This window comes from Diceros bicornis, chromosome 11, assembly GCF_020826845.1.
Source record: "Diceros bicornis minor isolate mBicDic1 chromosome 11, mDicBic1.mat.cur, whole genome shotgun sequence".
Taxonomy (NCBI): Eukaryota; Metazoa; Chordata; class Mammalia; order Perissodactyla; family Rhinocerotidae; genus Diceros; species Diceros bicornis.
The window spans coordinates 71,188,492-71,212,340 of record NC_080750.1 but is presented as its reverse complement, the minus strand read 5'-3'; the positions used below and the strand labels follow the sequence as shown (position 1 = coordinate 71,212,340).

The 23,849-nt window shown below is 53.2% G+C and overlaps 1 protein-coding gene across 1 annotated transcript; it reads right to left on the bottom strand.

The window, feature by feature from the left end:
• Nucleotides 1–9,335: 9,335 nt before the first annotated feature.
• EGR3 (early growth response 3) lies at nucleotides 9,336–15,559 on the bottom strand. Its single transcript, XM_058550532.1, has 2 exons — nucleotides 15,031–15,559; nucleotides 9,336–13,689 (listed from the first exon to the last, which is right to left on the bottom strand). The coding sequence occupies exons 1-2, from the start codon at nucleotides 15,182–15,184 to the stop codon at nucleotides 12,680–12,682; spliced, it is 1,164 nt and encodes a 387-aa protein (XP_058406515.1). The 5' UTR covers nucleotides 15,185–15,559; the 3' UTR covers nucleotides 9,336–12,679.
• Nucleotides 15,560–23,849: the final 8,290 nt, after the last annotated feature.

The window sequence follows — 23,849 nt, the reverse complement described above, 5'->3', positions numbered from 1 at the left end:
ACATGGAACTAAGAATCCCAGGTGGTTGCAGAAGAGGTATCCTAAGAGTAAGGGAGAGAAAGACCTGAGAACAAGCAGACTTCAGAGGACTGGAAGAGGACCTTGGGAAATCGGCTGGCCCAGTGTCCTGCCTGAGGCAGGAGAGGTATTATTACCCTCATTTTACAGATGTGTCATCTGAGGCCCAGAGAGTTTCCATGACTAGTCAGAGAAGGGGCCAGGGTGGAGAGATGGGCAGTCAGCAAACTCAGGTGATCTGCTGGGTGGTCTAGGTGGTGATGGGGGGGTCTATAGTACTGAGGACATAGGAGGGCCCACCAGGTATTGTTCCAGGGAAGACAAAGTTAGGTTGAACCAGGAAACTCCTGGTCCCAGGAGGCCCATGGGGCCTAGGAGGCTACTTACATGGAAGGGATGGAGCCCTCCCTCCCAGCCTGCTAAACCAGACCAAGGCCTGGGTCCTGGGAGGGTTGGGGAGGAGATGGAGGTGATGACTCAACTCATCCAACATGCAGGCTTGACCTAGGGGTGGTTGGGTAACACAGCAGATTCTGTAGTGCAGTGAGGAATGGAGTAAATTGGTGATGTTCAAGATGGGAGAGAGGGCTTGCCGGCAGGGAGGGGCTGCTTGTTCCGGGCAGGCTGTTTGGGAGGAGGATGGGGAGGAGCACACTTAGGCTTTGGGGATGGGAAGAGGAATGAGGTTCCAGGACTTCTTGAAAGGACTTTCCTAAGACGAGGCCCTGGTAGGAGAGGCAGAGTCTCAGGTGGAGTGTTTGGGGCTAAAATACAAAACCAGAAGACTCCCAGCAGGAGGAAACTTGGAGTAGAGACCCAAAGGCAGAGCTTCTGAGCCCGCTAGTCCCCTGCTGCTCCGTCACCAGGGCAGTGGCTCCATCCAGGAGCTGGCCACCCTTGGGGACTTTCTAGTCCATGAGCATAAGGCTGATCATGAGGCAACTGCTGAGAGCATCTGGGTCGAATGGGACCCCAAACCAGGAGACCTCAGTAAATGTCAGTTTCTACATACTTTTCAGGCAAATATGAGAGACAAAGTGTTAAAAAAACACAGTCCAAGAAACAAACACAGCCACAGAATATTCCCCCCAAGGATTCAGGCCAGAAGGAACTAGAGACAGGGAACAGAGCCCCAGGGATCCAATGGGAATGGAGAGAGGCTGGCGCTTCCGAGCAGCAAGAAGGGGGATCTTTAAGTTTGGGCCCAGGAGGAGAAGAGCAGAGGCTTCTCCCTCATCCTGCCCCTTCTGGGCCCTGGCTCAGCCCCCCAGCTGTGAGGTGGAGGGGTGGGTCTTGTGTGCACAGAGCAATGGTCCAGGAACCTCTGCATAGAGCTGGAGGTGCTGTATGGATCCACCACTAGTGCCACTCACTTTTCTCACTGGGACTTTAAGACCCAGAGGGGGACTATGACTTTGCAATGTCGTGCAGCTTTGTCCTAATGTCAGTCAAGACCAGAAGCCAGGCCTCCTAACTCCTGATGCAGTGGAGCTCAAAGGGATACAGCTGTTTAGCAACATATATTCCCACTGGATGCAGATGTCAGCGTCATAAGACCCAGAAGGTACAGTTTCTAACAACGAAGCAGGGATCATTCCTGGGCTTGTCACCTCGGAGCCATCTGGATCTTGTGTGGTTTTCTCACCTGACCTAGTAAAGAGAGTTCAGATCTGGCTCCTAGCTCTGCCTAGAACATCTTCCCAGAATATCCACCTGCAGAAGGAGAAAAGTGTCCCCCAATAGTCTTCTTCAGGCTTCTGGGACAGGAGAGCTCTTTTCCATAATTTTACATCACAGTGAACCCTCTCAAAGGCCTGTGGAGTAGGGATATTAGCCCCATTGTACAGATGGGAGAATAGAGGCTCAGCCAAGTTTTGAGATTGACTCATGGTCTAACACAGAGAAAGGCAATGCTGGGACTGAAGCTACAGCTCACTCTTTTGGCTGAGAGGCCTGAGCCCTTCAACCAACAGCAAAGGAATAGCAGGTGGGTTGGCTGAGAAGGAGGAATGCAGAGGTTTGTCGATGCATGGAATTGTGGGAGCAGAACTCTAAGTGCCCAAAGAGAAAAGGATGTGGGAAGGCTTTTCCTCCCCACTCACCGTCTCTGGCCCTGGGCTGAGGACCAGGCAGGGAGGTCAGCCAGAGGGATACTCTGCATGGACCAAGGAGAATCAGAAGATGGAGCCCCCATTCTAACCTCTCTTGCAGCCCTGGAAAAGTCTGCCCTGAAGCAAGAAGAAGCGACCAGAATGTAACACAGGGAAGTATCTTCTGGGTTGGACAACCTCCACCAAGCCAGCTGGGCATGCACCAGAGATGCCAAGCTGCTATGTTGTTTCCCGGGGCCCATGGGCCACTAGGATTTTCTCTTCCTCCTTGGGGAAAAGGACAAGAGAGTGATCAGCCCCTCAGGCCACCAGGTGAGCATCCTGGGGTAGATCCACTCTACCTAGAGTCCAATGGGATAATCCTACACTTGGCATGTAGAAAGTTCTCAGTACCTTAGTGGTTTTGTTATTATTGTGGGACCTGGGAGAGGACTTTCTGAGATCCTCCAGGAAGTTTCCCTTACCCCCATCTCCCGCTCCCCCACCTCCCCGCAGACTCTGATTTAGGGGACTTTATCAGGGATCACCATCACATAACACTAGGCCTCATGTATTGAAACCGTCTGTTTATGTGTCTGCTTCTCCCCTGACTAAATGGAAGATCCCTGAGCGCAGAGACAGTGTCATGTTCGTGGTTATCTTTGTACTACCTGTCGCTCCCCCACCACCCCAGGGACAGGTACTGTACCTGGCTTAATGCAGTTTTACTAAATTAATGGATGAATGAATGAAATGCAAAGAAGCTCTGGATGATGCCAAGCTGCCAGGGAAAGACAGAGACTAAGGGGGGCTTTTGGAAAGACATGATGTAGAAGATCGAAAAAAGGCTAGGGGAAGAAATTTTTCTTCTCCAGAATGAAACTGCTTAGACAACTCTACAGAAATGATGCCACAAGACTAAGATTTGTAACAATCTAGGGCAATGGAGCCTGTGGCAAGGAGTGTTGTGGATCAAGTGATTTTAGGAATGTCCCATCTTACATGTTCAGGGCTCAGGGTAGGGGTGAGAATATGACCATATTGGAGGAACCTGGCCTCTTTGCCAAGGCAGGAAACAAGGCCAATCCAGCCACAGACAAAGGAAGGAGCCGGCTTTGCAGGAGCGATTTCTGAGAGATGAGGCCGAGGGAGATTCCCACTCTAAGGTTGGGCAGCAGGAAGAGTCATCCATCTTGTTTGGAACTTGGCACCAAGGTGAACGTCAACAGGAGGAGAAAGGGTTCTCAGGCTGTGGTTCTTGAAGGAGGCAGTTCTGTCTCTCCTTGACCAAGTTGGAGTTTAGGAATCATCAGTGGCCTCTGAGAGGACATGAAAGAAAGGTTAAGAAGACTGCAGTCAGGGGGATTAGAAAGCCAAGCAGAGAAAGGGCAGCTTTGAGGGCTGAAAGGAGAGGCAGCCTGGGCAGAGGGAGAGGGCACGCATCCCGTGGCCTGGCAGCCCTGGGGCTCAGAGGCCTCTCCCTGACCATCAGCCTTCAGAAGTTGTTTGCTTTCTCCATGATCTGGTCCCACACTGCCCTCTGACTTCTTCTTATGGCTGACTCCTTTCCTAACTTGTTTCCAGCCACTCTGGCTCCATGTGGTTCATCGAACAGTCCAAGAACACCATCATCAGGACCTTTACACTTGCTGTCCCCTCTGCCCAGAGCGCTCTTGCCCAGGTGTCCACATGGCCAGCTCCAGCACTTCCCGCAACCACACACAAAGGCCCCTCCCTCTGAGGCTGTCCTGGACCACCCTATATGTAATTGTACCCCCCACCCCATCACTCCCCATTCTTCTTACTCTGCTGAATGTTTCTGTATAACACATATCACAATCGGACGTAGTATGTATTTACTTGTTTGTTTTTTACTTATTTCTGCCCTGGAGAAGGGAAGCTATGAGAAAGGAGGGATTTTTGGTTCTCTGCTATATCCCTCAACAGATATTTATTAAATAAATGAAGCAATCAGCACCTCTCCACAGGACCCTCCACCGAAAGCCTGGATCTGAAATCCTGGCTCTGCCCTTACTGGCTGTGTGATCTTGGACAAGTCATGGAAGCTCTGGAGGCCTTCGTTTCCTTACCTAAAAGAAGTGAATTGGACTAAATAGCCTCTCAAGGTCCCTTATGACTCTATAAATCCAGGGAGACCCGCCCAAGGGGGTAGGAGGAGGTAAGGACCCAGATGTCCATGATTCTCTCACAGAACATCATTGCCATTAAAGCCCTGCTTGGCATTTCTGTGCCCAAACTAGGGTTGGGCAGGGGCAGCGCCACCAGCCCTGAGGCTGGAAGCTGAGAACCAGCCAGAAGGCTGAGGTCAAGGACAGATGACTTAGAAGAGCCTGGGATCCAGGGAGAGGAACAGAGGAGGAAGAGCTGGGTCTGCTGCTGCATTTTATTTAAATCTCTGATAAGGATCAGGAAGCAGGCAACAGCCCAATGACACATTAATTAACTTTGCAGATGATACTGGATCAAGAAGGTGTTACAGCCACCCATCTAAGTGAGAGAGACAAAAGGACCTGGTAAGGGGTCAGGAGCCAGGCCAGGAAATGGTAACAATGAACAGCAGCTGTGGCCAAGAGGGGACAGGACTTGTGTCTTCTGGGCAGATTGGGGGTGGGGTAGAGAGGATCCATTTTCAGAATATAGATGTCCAGTGGATGGCTGGAGCTGGGAGTGGTGGGGAGGACTGCAAGTTCCTCTGGCTGTGTATGAATTGGGGTACTGATCCCTGGTGAAGACAGAACCCTCTTTCTTGAATCTGTATTTGAAAGTTAGGGGAAGGGGACAGAGGCAAAGGATAAGGAAGATAAGTCACATTTATGGAGCACCCACAATGAACTAGGCACCATATACGTTACTGCATTTGAACCCCACGATAGCAACGATAAAACAGGAGGAAACTGAGGTTCAGAGAGACTAAGAAACTTGCTGACATTCATGCTGCAAGAAAGTGGCAGAGTTGAAATTCAGATCTAGGATGGAGGTAATGATTCCAAAGCAGGTTAAGTGCCCCAAGGGAAAAGCTGGAATAGCTGCTGGGTTATCAAACTACCTCTCAATTTTCAGGACAAAGACCTGCGTAAGTAAAGAGTGCCCCAAGAAGGCTTTCCTTGGTACCCTGGGGTCGCACAGGCACTGGAAGTTTTCTGCCTTCCTGCTCCAATGGCCTCAATTTCCTAAGCAGTGAGGAGAAGGGAATAGGAGGAATGGAAGACCTTTAGGCACCTGGACAACCTAGAGGGGCAAAATGCTAAGGAGTAGAAAGTGTTAGAGCTCTTGCAGCCTTTTGTTGAGAAGAAGCCAAAGTGCCTGGAGGCCAGCTCTGTTCTGGTCACTAAGCTCTCTCCCTTTGGTGGAGACAGGAACCTGATGCATTCTTGGTGGGGGGCCACTCCCTGGTGAGCCACCCCAGAGAATACAGGTCCATGGACAAGGGTAACTTCTCCTCTGGAGGGCTGGGGTGTCCCCAGCCTCAGGGGGGGTTAGAGATCTCTTTTCCTCCAAGGAGCTGAGAGGTGGAAGCATTCCTAAGACCATAACTAGGAACTCAGTGGTAACCCAAAAGGGAACTCAAGTCTGCTCTTGGCTGGGTCAGAAAAGAGCAGCCTGTTTCTGATTGGGTCCTGATGCCACTATGAAGGCCCAAGATAAAGATGGCTGAGGGCCATGGCTCTATCATGGGGAGACCCAGCCCGAAGGACTAGTGATCATGCTGTATGCAAAATGGGCAGGGCCCAGAGCATCATTGAAGCAATGATGGGACTGGAGGGATGTAGAGTCCTGGAGGCCCCCAGGAGTGGGGTGAAGGAGCAGACTGTAGGAACAGGGTAGGATGTCTGAGGTCCGGGAAAGGCATTCTGAGGCCCAGAGAGTTCCTTCTTTGTCCTTCATCCAGGGACCTTGAGAGCAGAGCAGGATCTTAGTAAACCGAGGAAGCCCCATGTCCTGGCCCTGAAAGAATGTGCTGGGGGCCCCCTGGAGACAAGGCCAAGAAGCAGGTCAGGCAACATTAAAGAAACCATATGGTGGTCCAATTCCCACACAGCCTAGATGTTAGACTGGGTTTTTGTTGAGCAGCCAGCACCATCTAGAACCTTGCATTCTCTAATTCTTCTTGTATGCAGCTTTTTGGCCGTGTTCTGTTTGCATTAGCTCCTTAGTCAGATTGCTCAGAAACCTTTCTTCTAACCATCTGCGTGTTTGCCAGAAGGGAAGAAATAGCATTTCAATGCTGGGGTCAGTGGGCAGAGGAGCACTGTGCCCCTGGTTGCCAGCAGGGGCAGTGGCAGGGACTGCCTCAATTTCAGACCCCAGATGAAGCAGCTATGATGAGGATGGGAATGAGGATCCCAGGCAGGAGAGTGAGGGCCTGGTCCCTTCCTGCCTGGGTATAGACATGTCAGAGACTATAGCCCCCAACCCTGGCCCACATCTGTTCTTGCAGACGGCTCTGAAAATGACTAATCATTGAAAATACTAGAGATGGGGTAGATGGGAACCTTCACTACTCTTTTGAGTGGTGACGTTTCAAGAGCTAGGGTGCTGGAAGAAGCTGTCGAGGCCAGACATGTTCTTGGCCTCTGTGGATGACTGATGGTGGTGTGATTGTGTCCTCAGGGCTGACCCAGGGATTAGTGTGACCAAGGGGCTCCGAGATTCACTCAGATCTTTCCTCTTCCTCTGGAGACCTCATTTCTCTCTGCACAAAGAGTGGGTTTTCTGAAAAGAACCACTTGGGATAGATTTAGGATTACAACCTATTTTAAAAACTCCATGGCACCTTTTAGAAAGTCTTTTGCCCCTAGTTGTTAAGATTTTGCCAATATGATTTCTAGTCTTTGGGACACACAGAGGCCTCCTACTTTCCCCAGGCTTATTATTCCAGGACACCAGGGGAGCCAATTAAGGCCAGGAAAAGGCAGCCCACAACCCCCTCATCCATGGCAGTCAAATTCTGGACTGGCAAAATGAGATCAGTAGTGACTGGCCATAGGCTATTGCCTTCATTCACCAGAATACACCTTGCTATTTCTTTTTATATACTTGTGAATAATATACAGCCACAAACTTACACACTCACCACCACCACCACCATATAAAACCATATGCCACTCCTTGCCCCAGTTCTCACAAAGTATTTCCTCATTTATACCCAACCCCAGTTCACTGAGTAAAATTTTGCAAAGAGTCATCATCACCCTCAGTATGTCACTTCTGACGTGTGTGTGTGTGTGTGTGTGTGTGTGTGTGTGTTTGTATGTAAGGCATCTTTTCATTTATCCCCCAAACACCTTAGGGGTTACTTGGAAGGGGCTATGCCTCTACCTCTTCCACATTTTATGCCTGATTGTGCTCCTGGGCTGCTTCTTTGCAAAGCCTCCATTGATTCCTTCTCATGATAACTCCATCCAGCCCTTTCCTCTACCATCTCCCCACTTCATCCCTAAGTTTCAGGGTTGTGTCTCCTCTCCCCATATTTACAAAACCCAGGCAGGTTGGGTTTCTGGTGTGATGCTATCTGGGACAGCCTTATCTAGCTACAAAGTGTGAATCAGAGATTACACCACACCAGGCTGGTGCCAGTCAGGCAGGCTGCCATATTGCCAAGTAACTCAGTGGTTGAACCAGGTTGGGTTAAGTAATATGCACCAATGGGAAGTGAGTTGATTAATCATGCAGCATAGTACACTGTTGATGAAAGTGTGACTCTGAAGGCTTGGTTTGATTGGAGAAGGTGCAGGTGGGGCTGGATGCTAACTATGAAGACACCCAGTGATGCTATCTTCCTCTGATAATATTCACTTGAAAAACACACAGAAATCTGAAAGGAAACATCTAGTTTAGCAAAGAGATAGATTATACACTTGATCATTAGGACTTTTGTGCCATCTTGGATTCCCTTTGTTAAAAAAGAAGGATACCTCCTTGTGGCTGTACATAAAGTTGCAGATTGGAATTTTTAAAGTTTCATGAGGTAAGAGAAGGGAATTCAAGATGGCAGCTAGTCACCTAGAATTGTGTGGGTGAGACAATTTAAGATTCCATACTGCATTCTCTTTATTGATTTCTCACTTCAAAAACATTCTTTTCTAAGGCCACAGCCCACCTCCTCCACCCAGGTCTGGCCTCAACTTCGTAGTAACTAGAGCCAACCAGAAATACCACCCATATTTTTCACTGTGATGGGCATGCATTGCGGCGGCAAGAGCGGTTTCTGAGCAGGGATGCTATACTACCTTTCTGTCACTGTGTGGTTGGCCTGGTTGGCACCTCAGGCACTGAGACACTGTCCCCCATGTACAATGTGGTGCTACATTTACATACACCAAGTCCTTAAACTTTGCTGAGGCAGATAATACGTAAAATGCATGGCAGAGAAGCCCAAGAGTTTTTTTTTGTGTGTGTGTGAGGAAGATCAGCCCTGTGCTAACATCTGCCAATCCTCCTCTTTTTTTTACTGAGGAAGACTGGCCCTGGGCTAACATCCATGTCCATCTTCCTCCACTTTATATGGTACGCCGCCACAGCATGGCTTGCCAAGCAGTGTGTCGGTGCGTGCCCGGGATCCGAACCAGCGAACCCCGGGCTGCCGCAGCGGAGCGCGTGCACATAACTACTTGCGCCACCGGGCCGGCCCTGCAAGGGAGTTTTTTTAGAGGGCAGGCAGGAAGAAAGGGAGAGAGAGAGGACTGGCCTGTCCAAAGACTGCTCTAGAACCAGGCTCACAGGGATAAAGGATTCTAAAGACTACAGGAAATAAGGTGAGGGGAGCAGGATGGAGATGTGAACACTGGAAGGAAGTGGAGGGTACAAGAGAAATGGGGAAAGCTCTAGGGCTGGCAAATAAACTCAGTTAAGGAAGGGGAAGGTTCTGGAAAAGAAAGCTCATAGGGTAGGGGAAGCATTGCTTTAGTGGGGGATAGAAGTCATAAAATGCGAGGGGTTAATGTTATATAAAACATTCCCTGTATGTTCTCCAAATCCCAAATGTTCTTTCTTTTAAAAGCCTTGGATTGGGCCGGCCCATGGCTTAGCGGTTAAGTGCGCATGCTCCGATGCTGGCGGCCCGGGGTTCGGATCCCGGGCGCGCAACTATGCGCCGCTTCTCCGGCCATGTTGGGGCCGCGTCCCACATACAGCAACTAGAAGGCTGTGCAGCTGTGACATACAACTATCTACTGGGGCTTTGGCGGGGGGGGGGGGGGGGGGGAGCCTTGGATCCTTAGGTGGTTCATAAGAGCTTGTTTTTCAGCCAGGACCACCTTTCCCAGGCAGCTACAAACAGTAAGGCCTGGAGAATCCTGTTCAAATGGGACTGATGTTGTAGAACTTTTAAACCTGATTTTTCCCAATTATATGACAACAAAAGAGCTTCCAATCTCGCTGGTTATCTTGCCAACCCTGAAGAACCCCTCTCAAGTCTCTACCTGTTTTTCATGCTTTAAAAGCTTTAGCAAGAGCACTACTCAGTGTGGCTGTAGAGACCCTTCAGGGTCCTGTTCTGGTGCTTCCTGTGGCCATCAGAGAAATAGTTCATAAACCAGCAGATCCCCTCCCTTCTACCTTCAAATAGCCATTGGAAACTGGAGACAAGAGTTCAGAAGTTTCCAGTCACTAGCCCTGAGTCCCATTAGCTTATCTAATCTGTTCATCTAATCTCTCTGGCAGTTTGAGGCTCCCAGAGGGTGGAGGAGAATCCTATGCTCTTAGAACCACAGTGAACACTCAACATTGGATTTGAAACACCAGGATCCAAAAAAAATTCTAACCAACTTCCAATAACACCAAATTTCACGTTTCCACGTTGAGAGTTTTCAGAGCAAGAACGGCAAGACCAGGCATAAGAACCTATCAAACCAACCACCAGTCAAAAACAAAACAAGACAAAAAAACAGGCCAAACCAAAACTTTATGCTATGAAAACAAGAAATAAAATAAGGAGATTTATAGGCCGGCTGATTGTCAGCAAACACAATATATTTACTGTATTAGCATTTGCTCACAGTGCAAATGGTACAACATTACACCATTTCAATATTCCGGTTTTTAAAAATGCTGTTTTCATTAACTATATTATATTGGCATAACAATGTGACAAAGGAGCAAATGAAATGTTGGTGAAGAATTTCACCTTTTCACAATATCAAGCATATTTTTTTAACCTTAGTATAAGGTACTATAAATCCAAGAAATAAAAACATCCACAAAATATATTACATCTGGTTTGTCTTTTTCTAAGTACTCAACTTTATACAAAAGTCTTTCAAAAAATATCATTCCCCATAGGTTTTCCTGTTTAAAACCTGATTTTTTTCTCTCAGTTCACATAAGTTAGAGTGCATTTTCTTTTGTTGTTTTTTAAAACATGCAGACATATAAAAAATCTGGATAGCACAACCTTTTGGCAACAAAGTTATTTTTCTCTTAGTTTAGCTTAAATGTTTGAGAACAGTTTTGTTAAAACAAAGGAAAACTCAGAGTTATCATGCAGTGACATGCATAAACCAGAAGGAGCAAGGAAAAATATTAAAGGATATCTGGTTCCTCCTTCCAGCTTCGAAGTGACCAAAATTTTTGTTTTCAATAATTATCACATTATAAAAAGTATTCAGCAAAATACTGTCTCTGCAAAGAAAGATTTTACCCTTCAGCTGAAAAAATATGGGCCCTCCTGGCAAACTTCATCCTCTTCTCTCTTCCTCTACACAAAGTCCAAGTACCTGGAAACCCTCAATCCCCTGCTCTTTGATTCTTTTTCCCTTTCACTAGACTCCTTTTAGTATTATTTATCCACCACCAAAAAAACAAAAAATGGTGCTTTTTTCTTAAAAAAAAAGTGGGAAAAGCATAAAGTGACTTTAAAAACAGACATTCTGTAAACTCCAGACCTTTGTTCCTTCTCTCTGGGCAGCTTACTGACCACAGGAGAAATACCGCTAATAGGGAACAGTACATTCATTCAAGACTGTGCTGGAAGCTGTGTCAGAGAGCAACCTTCCCCACTCCTCCACTTCAAAAGAATCACCCCTGTGTGGAGAGGGCTGGGGAAGAGGGGGTGCCTGAGAAGAGGTGAGGTAGGGCAGGGAGAAGGTGAGATTGGGGTATGGAAAAGATATGCTTCATTCATCAACATGGAGTAATGCAAAAATCCCCATATCATTGAGGAAAATTTGGACAGAGATACGTGTGTATGTGTATATGTGTATGTGTATATATACATACTCACACACATATGTAGGTATAATCTCATCAGTTACATTTTTCATAAAAAATAAATCATTTAAAGCCATATATGCCTACAAATTCTCTTTATTCCGGTGCACTGCACCGGATAGCCAAGTACCCTAGAGATTTCATTTTCCTAGGAATACATATAGTGTATATGCTATATATATGTATATATAGCATACACACATATACATACATACACACACACACCATATACGTAGATTTAAACTCTGTTGTGTTGGTGATGACAAAGGGCAAAAAAAGAGCCTACCTTCCCATCAATGGCGGGAAGGAGAAATGGGTATGTGAGTGAGAAAAAACAAAAACATGGTGAAATGGGGTGGCTGGTTGAGGCCTGCCTTTCTGGAAAAAGACTTTGAAAGAGACGGGAGAAGGCTTAGAGAGAAGGGAGAAGACGGGAAAAGGGCAGAGGGCAAACTCAGGAACATGGATTAGAAAGTGGGGCTGAGGAAACACACGTTTTAAAAGGCAGGTTCAGTGATAGCTGCTCCTTCTCCCCGATGACCAAACTGCCCTGAGGCCTAAGAGGGAAGCGCTCAGAAAAGGCAGGGTTCTGAGGGGCTAAACCCTAAGCGGCGGTAACAGTACCGCGGCGGCGGCATCCGAGGCATTTCTGTAAGAAATATTATTTCTGAGCAGATGGAAGACCGTCTCGTCCGGCCACGTGCAGGCCCCCAGCCTGGGACATTCCCCAGCCGCCTGGGGACGCGATGTGGGGAAGAGTTGGGGTGGACACAGCCCAGTTCAGCTCAAGAGTCTCCCACACACGCGCGCGCGCACACACACACGCACACATACACTCACGCGAGCACGCACACTCGCGCGCATCCCCGCACGCAGACGCGCGTGCGTGCGGCGGGCAGCAAGCTCTGCGCTTTGGTGCGCTCCTTACCCCCTCCCCCTCTCGGGTCTTCGAGGGGGAACCGAGGGAGACGTGGGAGGAACAGTGAGGTGCTTGGGTCGGGCGAGGTTTGGGCAGGCCCCGCCTTCAGTCCCCCGCAGGTCCTTGGCGCGGCCCGGCGGCCCCTGGATCAAGGCGATCCGAACTGAACAAAGCGGGCTAGACGCCACCTTTCCGCCCCCACGCCTTGGCTAAGGGGGGCAGCGAGGGGAAGGCGTCTCCTGCCCTGGCCTCCAACCGTTGGCCGGTGTGAAAAGGTGGAAACGGGGGACATCGAAGGGGAACAAGGGACCTCACGTCCATAAGAGGCCAGGGCGCGGCCCCTGCGCCTCCGTGGTAGCTTTCCCGCTGCTTTCAGGCGAGCAGCCGAGAAACACTGGAGGGGAAAAGTGTTGGGGCCCGAGCCTCAGGCGCAGGTGGTGACCACAGGGGCCAGGGACACGGGGGGCGCCGAGGAAGCAGAGGGTGCACCCCCCTTCTCCGCCTTCTTCTCCTTTTGCTTGAGATGGATCTTGGCGTGGCGCTTGCGCTCATCGCTGCGCGCAAACTTGCGGCCGCAGAACTCGCAGGCAAAGGGCTTCTCGCCCGTATGAGTGCGGATATGAGTGGTAAGGTGGTCGCTGCGGCTGAAGCTCCGCATGCAGATCCGACACTGGAAGGGCTTGTGGCCCGTGTGGATGCGCAGGTGCCGGGTCAGCTCGTCCGAGCGGCTGAAACGGCGGTCGCAGCCCTCCGCCGGGCACGCGTGGGGCCGCTCGTGGAGCGGGGTCTTGCTGGGTCGGTTGGGGTACTTGCGGGGCCGGATAGGCTTGAGCGTGAGCGGTGGCTGGGGCAGGCTTCCGAAGCCCGGGTGGATCTGCTTGTCTTTGAATGCCTTGATGGTCTCCAGGGGGGTAATAGGAGGCGGGTTGACCCGGATGGGGTCCATGCCCTGGAAGGGCTTGTGCTCCGGAATGGAGCCCATGTCGTTGGGGTGATGATATAGATTATAGTCAGGAATCATGGGGAAGAGATTGCTGTCCAGGGCCGGCTTAGCCGATTGGTAATCCTGGGGGGAATAGGCGAGCCCAGGGTTGCCTTGGGGGTCGTGGAAAGACACAGGCTCCGAGTAGAGATCACTGCAGTTAGAATAGGGGGGCAGCGCCGGATACATGGCCTCCACATCGCCCTGTGGCGGCTGCACCATGCTAGCCGTGGAGGTCTGCGTGCTGAGTGCCCCTGAGGCGGGGGGCACCCCCAAGATGCCGGCGCTCATGAGGCTAATGATGTTGTCCTGGCACCAGTTGGAAGGGGAGTCGAAGGCGAACTTTCCCAAGTAGGTCACGGTCTTGTTGCCGGGGGCTGGCTGGAAGGAGCCCGAATAAGAGAGTTCCGGATTGGGCTTCTCGTTGGTCAGACCGATGTCCATCACATTCTCTGCGGAGAGCGGGGGAGAGAGGGGAAGGGTGAGTGAAGCCGAGCCGGCTCCTGGGCCCAGACGCCCAGGTCCTTGCCCAGGTGTGGAGGGTGCGGCCGGGTGGAGTGCGCAGCGCATGGGGTAGGAGGAAGGCTGTGCCCGGCGCAAAGAGGGCGGTGCCGCGCTCTCGGGCGCAACCTGGATACAGCAAAATACTACGGATCGGGGTGTGGAGTGGCTGCTGCACACACATCGCACACGCCGCGCACACACTCACGTACCACACACACGCAGGCGCGCGCGCGAGAAGCATTGTTGTTCCCGAGATGGGGCGGGCAGGTAGCTGCAGCTACAGGTAGTTTCAGACCCGGAGCGTCCCGGGCTCTCGCTCTCTAGCGCACACAACTCGGCCTCTTCCCCTAGCCTTGTCCGCCCCGGGACGCCGCACCTTTCCTGCCCCTACGAAGCCCCTCATGCGCACTGCGCCCGGGTCGCTGACCCGGAGTGCTCCGACGCTGTGTCCTCGGCGCATAGAGGAGTGCTGCCGGAAAAGGGAGCTCTCCCGCCGCCTCCCCGGGCCCCAGCCTCCTCCGGGCCTGAAGGAGCTTTCGGCTCTTGCTGGAGGGGGAAAGCCCAGCCTCAGCTAACGAGGGAGGGCGGCGGAAAATCAGCCCGTGTCTCCATGGCGGGAGTGGCCGCTCCTCCCAAGCTCCTTGGCCGGGGGATCGCTCCCCCCGAGGCAGCTCCCGCGCGGGCGGGCCCCCTCCCTCTCCCCGCCACCCCCACACCCCTGTGGCTTTGCTGAACGCCCCGGAAAGGCAGCGTCGCAGTACCTCTCCCACCGCGGGGACTCCACGCCGCACATGGCTCCATCCCGGGTGGGAGGCTGAGAGAGTAAGGGGGGAGAGCGCGGGTGAAAGGGACGCTGGGCTCCTCCCGGGAAAGGGGGCGACAGCACTACGCCTTGCGCACAGCCCGGCGATCGCGCCCCCTAAGTGGAGAACCCCAGAGCCGCTCGCACCTACCTCCCTCAGGTCGGCGGCTGCCCCCACCCGGGAGGACCGAAGCCTCTACCGTGGCGTCGCCAAACAGAGCCTTCCCGATCGGGGAGGGCGGGAGGAGTGGGTGGGAAAAGCAGCTCGCCCCCCGGAAAATTCCCAGCGCGGCCCCCATCTCTCCATCCGTCCATCCATCCCTCCCTCCATCCATCCATCCCTCCCTCCCTCCATCCATCCATCCATCCATCCATCCATCCATCCATCCATCCATCCATCCATCCATCCATCGCTAGCTCGTTCCCTCCTCCTCTTCCTCTCTCCCTTTCCTTCCTCTCTGCCTCGCCGCCTCCCCGCCGCCCTTACCTGTAGCCATCTGATTGTAATGGGCTACCGAGTCGCTGCTGCCAGAGAAGAGGTTGAGCGCGCTAGGGATCTCCTCGGGGTACAGATTGTCAGGCAGTTGGTTTAGCAAACTGCTCATGGTCACCGGCAGCTTCTCGGCGAGTTTGCCGGTCATAGCACTCCCGAGCTGCCGCCGCCGCCGCCGCCGCCGCCGCCGCTCTCTCCTAACGCAGCTTCCAGGCAAGCGGCATCCGAGAGGCGATCCGTGGTGCAGGGGAAAAGCATGCGAGAGGGAAAGTTCTGGGGGAGGGGGGAGGGAAGAGGGGAAGGGGTGGGCCAGGGGAGGGAATTTTCTCTTTTTGGGGGGTTGGTGGGAGAGAGGGCAAAGGGGGTAATCCTCTTGGGTGCCTCAGCTGGTGCCGTGTGAGGCCGGGTCGTGGGGTGGGGGGTGGGGGCGTGTGCGGGGGGTGGGGTGGGGGGCTGGGCTAGGGGGGATCTCGGCCCCAGGAGTCGGACGCGGCCTCAGTATTGATCTCACAAACAGACGCGCGTCCGCAGCCCCCCCGGCCCCCGAGCCGCCACCGCCACCGCCGCCACTGCCGCCGCCGCCGCCGCCTCTGCCGCTGCCGCTGCCGCTGCTACCACCACCACCAGCCCCGCCGCTTCCTAGCAAGCTCACTGCTGCCCAAAAGCTCCCAGCCAGGGAACTCCACCAGCCTATTTATCTGAGCCCCGGGAAAGCTCCGTGACGTAGCTGCCCATATATGGACAGACAAAGCCCAGCCGAAGGGGCGCGACGTCACAATGGAAGCTCCTCACAATGGAACATTAGAAAGCAGGAAGCGGGCCGCAGCCAACGTGCGGCGCCCGCACTGCTCGCGGATCTTAAAAAAAAGAGAGAAAGAGAGAAATAGAACAGAAGAAAGAAGGAAAATTCGAGAGGAAAGAGGAAAGAGGGATGCAGTGAACGCAAAGCGTAAAGCGCACAGCGCGGGGTTGAGAAAGCAATAACCGCCAGTTATTTGAGGTCTGCACTAGGAGAGTGCGCTTGTAGAGCGGGGGGGTGGTGGGGTGCGGTTGTTTGCAAGTGGCCTCCACCACCACCAGCAGCAAGAAAGAAAACGGCTGGCCAAGTCTCTTTGCAGCCTGGGATCTTCTGGGGAACCCGAAGGTGTGCGATGGGACCTTGCTCCCGCCGCCCTTCTCACGTCCAGGACCCTGTCTGAGACTGGGAGAAAGGGAGCGCGTCCCTTTGAGCGTGTCAGGGATCCTTGATCCAGTATCTCGAGAACTTCCGTGCGGCCCTCAAGCTGATTCGCCGCCCACACCCTTGCCGCTCTCTGGGCCCCTGACCCTGCGCTGACTCCGGCTGAGCGCAGTGGCGGGGAGATTCGCAGCTGCAGAGCGGTTGCGCGGGAGGCGAGAACCCTGCACTTTTGGGGTCGAGGATGTGCGGTTTTGGTGGTGAAGAAGAAGGAATGAAGTTGAGGGGATAGGAAACACGTGCACCAAATCCCCAGTAAATTCCCTAAGCACCCCCTTTGGCCACGGGATGGCAGGAAGGCCCAGCAGGCACGGGTGCAGTCGCTGTCTATTGCTGCCTGCGAAGGGCCCGCCACTGAGTTGCAGCAGGAGCACGCCGAACCCACAGTCTCTGAGCCACCAGGGCGGCCTCCCCTAGTCTCTCCCCTCCCCCTCGCCTGCCACAGGGCTGTCCCTATTGCTGCCAGCCGGCGCCTTGCAGTCCAAGGGCAGCCTGTTAGCCGACTCGGAGCGCTGTCACCTCCCGGAGCGGCAGCAGATCCCGGGGGCGGCTGATACGTTCCCCGAGGCCTGCTTCTGGAGCGCGCGTGGCCGGGCCGCGGGAGAGGGGGAGGAGAGAACGGGAGCGTGGGGGAGCGACCCCGAATCACACTGGCTTGGTGTGGGAGGATTCCCTCCTCGGTGGCCGAGTGGGCGCGGTGAATCCCGCGTCCTCCTGCTGGGGAGTCGGGGTTGGGGGAACGTGCATTTCTCAGGGGGAGTGGGAGTGTTGACAAGGAGGACAAGAGGATCCCCGGGCCTCACGCCGTGGGAGGGCCACGCGGGCCGGGGACGTGTGGGAGGAACTCCCAAGCTGCACATCGTGGTGGGGGTGGATGACAACCTCGCTCTCCTCCTCTTCACTTCACTCGGTGGAGAACTGGGGTGGGAGGCCTCGGCCTTCCCGGGTCTTCTCCGGTTCTTAAGAAAGGAGGGATTCCCGCCTCCCGCGAGCCCCCTCTCCCCCGCCCCTGCAGGCGCTCCCGCCAGGCTCCCTACACCTATACAGGGGAGGCACTGCGCCCCCGGGCTCTTCTCCGCCCGCGCGGCGCGGGGAGGGAGCGCTCTGCAGCGGTCCCCGGCTCCGGCCGGAATCAGGGCATGCAGCGCCTCCCACCCCCGGCTCCCTCCCTTGGGGGGGACGAGCGGCCCGCTCGGGGACGTGGGCGGCTGTGTGAGCCCGGCTGGGCGCGGGAGGGGCCCTGGCGGCTGCTGGGAGGGTCGCGGGGCGGCGGGCCAAGCCGGGAAGAGCCATACAAGGAGCGGATCCGGTGACGTGCCGGCCGCGCCCCTTCTCCTTCTCGATTTGGCTGCTGATTCCGGTCCCCGGATTTGCATATTTTGGCATCCAGTGGAAAAGGAAAGAAGAACGGAACCTGCAGCCTTTAAAGGAACCGCACAGGCTGTAGCGTCACCTAGGGAGGCGGTCTGGGGGGCGTGAAAAATTAGCCAGCGGCTCCGGCCTTTGGCCGAAGGAGAGTGGCAGCAGGGGAGAGGCGGGGAGGGCGGCGACCAGCGAGCTCCGGCCGCTCTAGTCCCAGTCCTGGACCCTCTGCGGCGCTTCCTGCTGCGCGGGCATCCGGAGGTGGCGGGGGTCTCCGTGGGTTTCTGCCTGGGGCCAGAGGACGCCGCGAGGTCCGCGGTCTTGGGCGAGCTGCAGGCCCCAATATTGATTGCAGTGCCCATGTTTCCCCGCGCGAGGCACGGCTCAGCCTGCGGGGGTGGCGCGAAGGAAGTGAGAGACCTCCAGGCCGCTCAACTTAACTCCGGAGGACCCTCCCATGATGCACCCCCTCCCCACCTGTGGAGACCTCTCCCCGGGAGAGGAGGAGAGTGAGGAGCTGGAACCTCCGTTTCTGTTCGATAGGAGGCCGCGTTAGGAAAGGCAGAGGCAGGGGGAACATTTGGGTTCCTTGAATGCTTCCAGGGTCCCAGAGACGGTGGAGGAGTGTACCCAGTCCAGAAACGGCCCCTTTGAGGCTAGCTGGACTTGCTGCACCCAAGGAGAAGAGCAAGTAGCAGGGCTTGCCGGCCTGCTCCGTGGCCTGCTTACACGTTGGTGAGATCGGGTAGGAATCTTTTGGGGCAAGATGCCTTCCCCCTCCTTCCTACTAGTTCTTGACATAGAATGGGAGCCTTCAGTTCAGTTAAATAAGTATCTATTAAAGCTTCTGTGTGACCTTGGGCAAATTTCTGAATTTCTTTCTTAGCCTTGGTTTCCTTCTCTGTAAATTGGGGTAATAATAGTACCTATCCCTTAAGAAGAATTAAATTAGGTAATCCTCATAGAGTACGAACGCTAGATCTCTAGCAAGCACTCAGTAAGTGGCAGTTCTTATGGTTAAACTATATTCTCCCCACCCTACCATGTGACAGAAAAGCCCTTTCCCCTGTGTGTCTTAGGCGTGAGTGTAGGTGATAGACGGAGTAAATAGGGCCAGGTATGGAACTCCATCTATCAGTGTGATCAGATACAAGAAGTATTAATGTTTATTATTTAGGGGGAAAAGGAAAGGCCTATTTGTGTGCCAGGTACCTACTGGGTGCTGCATCAACATGGAGATGGTTAAGGAATGGTCCTCACTCTGCAGGAGCCCAGACAAAGACTGAGCCCTCAATAGCTGGTGGTGACATAAGGCAGGGTGCAAAGAAGTCGGTCACTCTTTAACACTCTGGAGCATCCTTCTAGACTCTTTTGGAGGGTGGCTGTGGTTCCTGGGGTGAGGTGGGGCCAGACTCTGGTGTCCTTCCTTCCCTCCTCTGCTGTGGAAGGAGCCAGGCTGGGGAGAGCCTGTCTCTGGAAGCATAGGTCCTCACTGCCTGGCTCCTGTTCAGGTTGCGGCCCACACAGGCATCCCCCGTCACCCTGGATGATGGTGGCAGATGGAGGCCAGCATTCTGTGGTGGGAGGGGATGACCCTGGGTATGGAGTGGGGGTTGGGTGTTTGGAGTGGCTGCTTATAGACTAATAGCATTCTCCCGCTGGTTGCCAAGTCTTGAATTCAGCACAGAAAAAAAAGTTTTTCTCTGCTTCCTCCTTGCCTCTCTCCCTCCTGAACAGGGGCTGAGGGTGATTGTCTCAGTTTTATTGGCGGGCTCAGGTGAGATTGCCAAGTGCCTAATTACCTGAACTCCAAGCACCGGACTTGTTGGGGAGCGAGCAGGCACTGGTTCAGGGCGTCCTCACCCTGGAGACTGTGAAAAGCAGGCCCGGCCCTTCTGCAGCAGAGCCAAGGCTGCCCAGCCCCTGGCTGCTGTCTCTTATGGAACGTGGCTAGCCTCCCAGCTGCACTTACGGGGACTGCTGCTGCTTGTGGGGCAAAGAGTTGTGTCGTCTTGGTGAAAGGACAAAGGAAGGAGGAGGTGCAGCCGTAGAAATCCACCACAGAAGAAGGCTAGGTTGATGCTCTGTCTTGCTCCTAAGTTCTACAGTCGCTTCTGCCCTCTGGACTTGAGTTCCCCTTTTGCTAAAGCTATCCAGTCCTCTGCTGTCTTACAGGAAAGAAACCCCCTCCAATTAATTCAAACTGGGGTGTTAGCAATTTAATGCATTGCCTTTCTCAGAGAGTATTTGCATTTTAAAAGAAAATGCTTAGAGAGGATAATATATAACCCAAAGGAATCAAGCCCAGTGCTTAGCATGACGCCTGGAAAATGGTAGGTGCTCAAAGACGCTGGTGGAATGAGGTCTGATTGTGGGATATCAGGCCCAGTGACAAGGAAGGGGAGGTTTTGTGTGCAGAGAGTGTCTGGGGCTCCTCAGATCACACCGGGCACCCATGTATAGGGCCCATCTTGCTGGGCTTGCTCCTGAATGACAGTTCTCTCCAGAGTATTCAGTTAATTGCTTTCCATTTTGGGGTGCCCCACAGGACGTTCACAGGAGATGGACAAGTCATTGGTGGAATCTCCCTGCCCAGCCCTCCCTGGCGTTCTAGCGGTCATGGCCATTTCTTTGGTAATGACAGCCAGCTCTGAATCTGGATGGGTTTGCCTAGAAGCTTCTGGAAGGGGAAGATTGTTGACAGCCATGACAACTTTTGAGGTTGGTGCTCCTGGTTAGGAGCTGGAGCTGAGCATCATGTGGGGGTTCCCAGAGGCTTCAGGCCCACAGAGCTCCTGTACCCACAGAAGATAGGTGAGAGGGCCTGGTGGACATACATCATTTCTTCATTCTTTACAACAATCCTGCAAGGAAGCTTTTAGAGCTGCCCCTCAACATTGTTTTTTTTCCTTCTTAAATGAAGGATCTAAGGCATTGGAAGAAGTCTGAGTAGTTAGTTGGAGGATACCCGGCCAGGAACTGGCTGAGCTGAGATTTGAACTCAGGGCCTTGTGACTTCAAAGCTACTGCTCTTCATTCTACCTCTTGTCCCTATTAGGGCTGTCAGGGGAAAGAAATGAGACGGCAGATGTGGGTAAGAGGAAGGATAGGTATAAAACCTGTGGAGAAGGCAATGAGTACAAGGAAGTCTGGCTGGAATGTTGCTTCTCAGCACCCCTGGGACCCAGCATGGGGGTAGGGGAGGAGCACCCCCCAGGGGAGTTGTGGGGTATAGCACTCAGGGAGGTCCACATTTCTGCCAGGGCTCCCGGTAGGCGGAATGGCAACCGCACCGCTCTGAGGCCGGGTTCCACGACCCTGGAGTGTCTCAGAGGCCGCAGACTCCACTCCAAGCCATTCGTACACTTCCATTTTAAACATTTACTTGTGCCCAAATTCTAACTCATATATAATCACGTTGAATGAGGGTGTTTTTGACCATGCTTCAAGCAATTTTGGGGAGAGTCTGGTGACCAAAGGGAGAAAGTCTTGTTAGAAAGTACCATTTGCTGGGAGGGGGCCCAAAGTGGTCCTGGAGACCCCCTCCTCAGACACAAGTCCAAGGCAGTGAGTAACTGCCACAGGGAGGTGCAGAGGATGAGAGTTTAGGGCTGGGCTGGGCTGGGGCAGGGAGAGAAGGAAGGTCTTAGATAGAAGGTGAGACTTGGAAAAAATCTGCTGAATGGGGAAATGGAAAGTACAAGCCCTGGCCTGGGAATCAGGAGTTCTGAGTTCTGCCATGAATTATCTACGTAACTTTGGGCCTGGTCCTCTTGTTCCTGGGCTTCTGGTAGGGGCTGGACTGGATAACCTACCTCTAAATTTCTCCCAGCTCTGTTATTCCAGGAGTTTTGGATTCCATTGCAGAAAGGGTTGGGAGGAGACATGTTAGCGTTCCTAATCAAGTTTGGGGTTCTGTAGGGCTTGGACTGGGATCCCCAGGGAGGAGGAGGAATGGGTCAAAGGGATGAAGGCTTGTAATGGGGACTTTGCTGTCTTAGCTCAGGGGTTCATGGACGGTAAGTGGAGTCATGTGCTTAGAGGGCCTGTCATTGCCCCTGGGGCCACTGTGGGACAGCCCCCATCTCAGCTGGGAGGGATGGTGTCTCTGCAGAAAGGACTCTTGGGGGTGAACCTTTTTGGAAAGAGGAACTTTGTCATCTGAAGTGAACCAGAAGGTATGAGTGTTGGGGGGACAGTAGTGGAGGCAGTCAGGGGGAGCAAAGAGGGAGTAAGAGAGAGAAAAGGAGGGAGAGAGAGATGAAAGAAAAGAGATGACAGCAGGTTCTCCCCATTGCTCTCCACACAACCAGCCTCTCGCTGGGTGCAGGCTTCACCCATGGGACAGGTGCTGGATCCAAGAGGCTGGCAGGTTCCTCTCCTCCCCACCCTATAAGAAAAACCTCTGTGAAACCAGAGAGAGCTGTGGTTTCTAGATCCTTGTCTCTTATCAGGTCCCAATCTCTGGATCCTCCTCAGCCTAAAACAAGCAGGCCCTTTGCCTTATCCATCAAGGTGAGGAGTAGGGGCAGACTTTTGGGTTCTTCTTTGCTGTTCTATGCAATCGAAAATCTGAAATCTAGGGAAAAGCAGTTAATGACTCTTGGGCCCAGTATTTGAGCTCCTAGGGTGTATTAGCGTCTTCTTCACCACATGGCTTAGGCAGGGCTTCCCAACCTTTGTCATGCCATAGCTCTCCTGGAAAATGAAACTCTTTTTACAGCCGCTGGGGTAAAGGACAGATGCTGCCCCCAGCCCCATCCTGTCACCCTGAGGGCTGGGAGAATAATACTGGCCAGCTGGAACCCACTGGAAGTCTGCATATGTGCCTGAGTGATGGCATGAGCTTCCCTGCCAGGGCTCAGGGAAGATGGGCAAGGAGAAGAGGCATGATATTTCTCTCTCAGATACTGCAGAATTATTTGGGCCATTCAGAATTATTTGGCCCAAGATCACCAAGAAAGTTACTGGATGACAAGAGATGGTACCCTGGCTCCCAGAGGGCAGGGACGAGGTCCTATTCCCCTTTGTCTCCCCAGCAGCCCTATGCCTGCCCCAGCAGGTGCTCCATAAGAGGTTGCTGACCCAATTCAAGAGTCCACATTGGTGATTCTGGAACATGGTCAATTTAAGGAGCAGCTGGATCCACTTCACCCTTCCCACCTGGTCCTTTCATTTCCACCCCCCACTGCACAGGATGGGGGCCCCTTGCCCACCAAAATCCTATTTCATGGAGGGGGTTCTGAGATCTGGGACCTAGCTCTCTAATAAGCACGGTCGGTTGTGTGCACTCTCTGTGGAGGGAATCAAATGTGAGCCTGGGTTCCTGCTGTGTGTCGGAAGCAGGCAGCTTAAAGGGAAGTGAGGGATGAGGCTCTGATAGAAGCCATCACACACAAGACGTTATGAGTGTCTCAAAGTGGGTGCAGGCAGAGTTCAGAGGGGGAAGGACCACTGCAGGCTTGGAGCAGGGACTTGCTCAGGGCAGGGGCAGGCCTGATGGGGGGAGGGGGGCTTGATCAGGCCTTAAGAAGGGGCTAAGACCCATAAGTGAAGAGGGGAGCAGAGGGGAGGTTGGAGAAGGGGAGGGGAGGGGAGAGACGGGCAGGGGGTATTCTGTGCAAGGAGCTGTGATTCTTCGCCTCATTTTCACGTTAACTTTATTTTTTTCCTCTCTGAAACTAGAACCCATAGCATTGTCTTCTGGGACTTTTCCCTCAGAGTGCCTGGTGGAGGCCTGGTTATGGTTTGTGGCATGGATGAATGAGGAATCCTAGAGGGAGAGAAGGGAGACCATGCTGAGCCTGGACATGCTAGATCCCATCAGATGTTTGGGCACCTATTAGAATGTAGGCTGCAGGAAGTCAAGGGCTTCTGTGACCCTCACTGCCATACCCCCAGCTAGACCCTGGCTCACAGGGGTGCTCCACAAATATTTGTTGAAGAATGAATGTGCCAGACACTCTACCAGGCCCCCTTCCCTATGCTATTAGCAGGAACAGGAAAGGAGGCTAACTCTGGGTGTGAAATCCAGGAGAAAGGAGGAGTTTGGGGAGTGCAAGGCAACATAGATCCCAGGTTGGGGCGCAGTGGGATTAATCAGGCATAAATTCAAGTGGTAATAGCCCCGTTAATTGAGTGGTAATGATCCTTGGCATTTTTCATCTTCAAAGCCAGTAACAAACTGTAATTTATACTCCGGCCACCCGGGGGC

Bases quoted from the DNA above. Each gene is read 5' to 3' on its own strand.
- EGR3 (XM_058550532.1), bottom strand. From the start codon at position 15,184: ATGACCGGCAAACTCGCCGAGAAGCTGCCGGTGACCATGAGCAGTTTG. The intron at 13,690-15,030 runs GTAAGGGCGGCG...CGCTCTCCGCAG, and splicing joins TTACAATCAGATGGCTACAG to AGAATGTGATGGACATCGGT.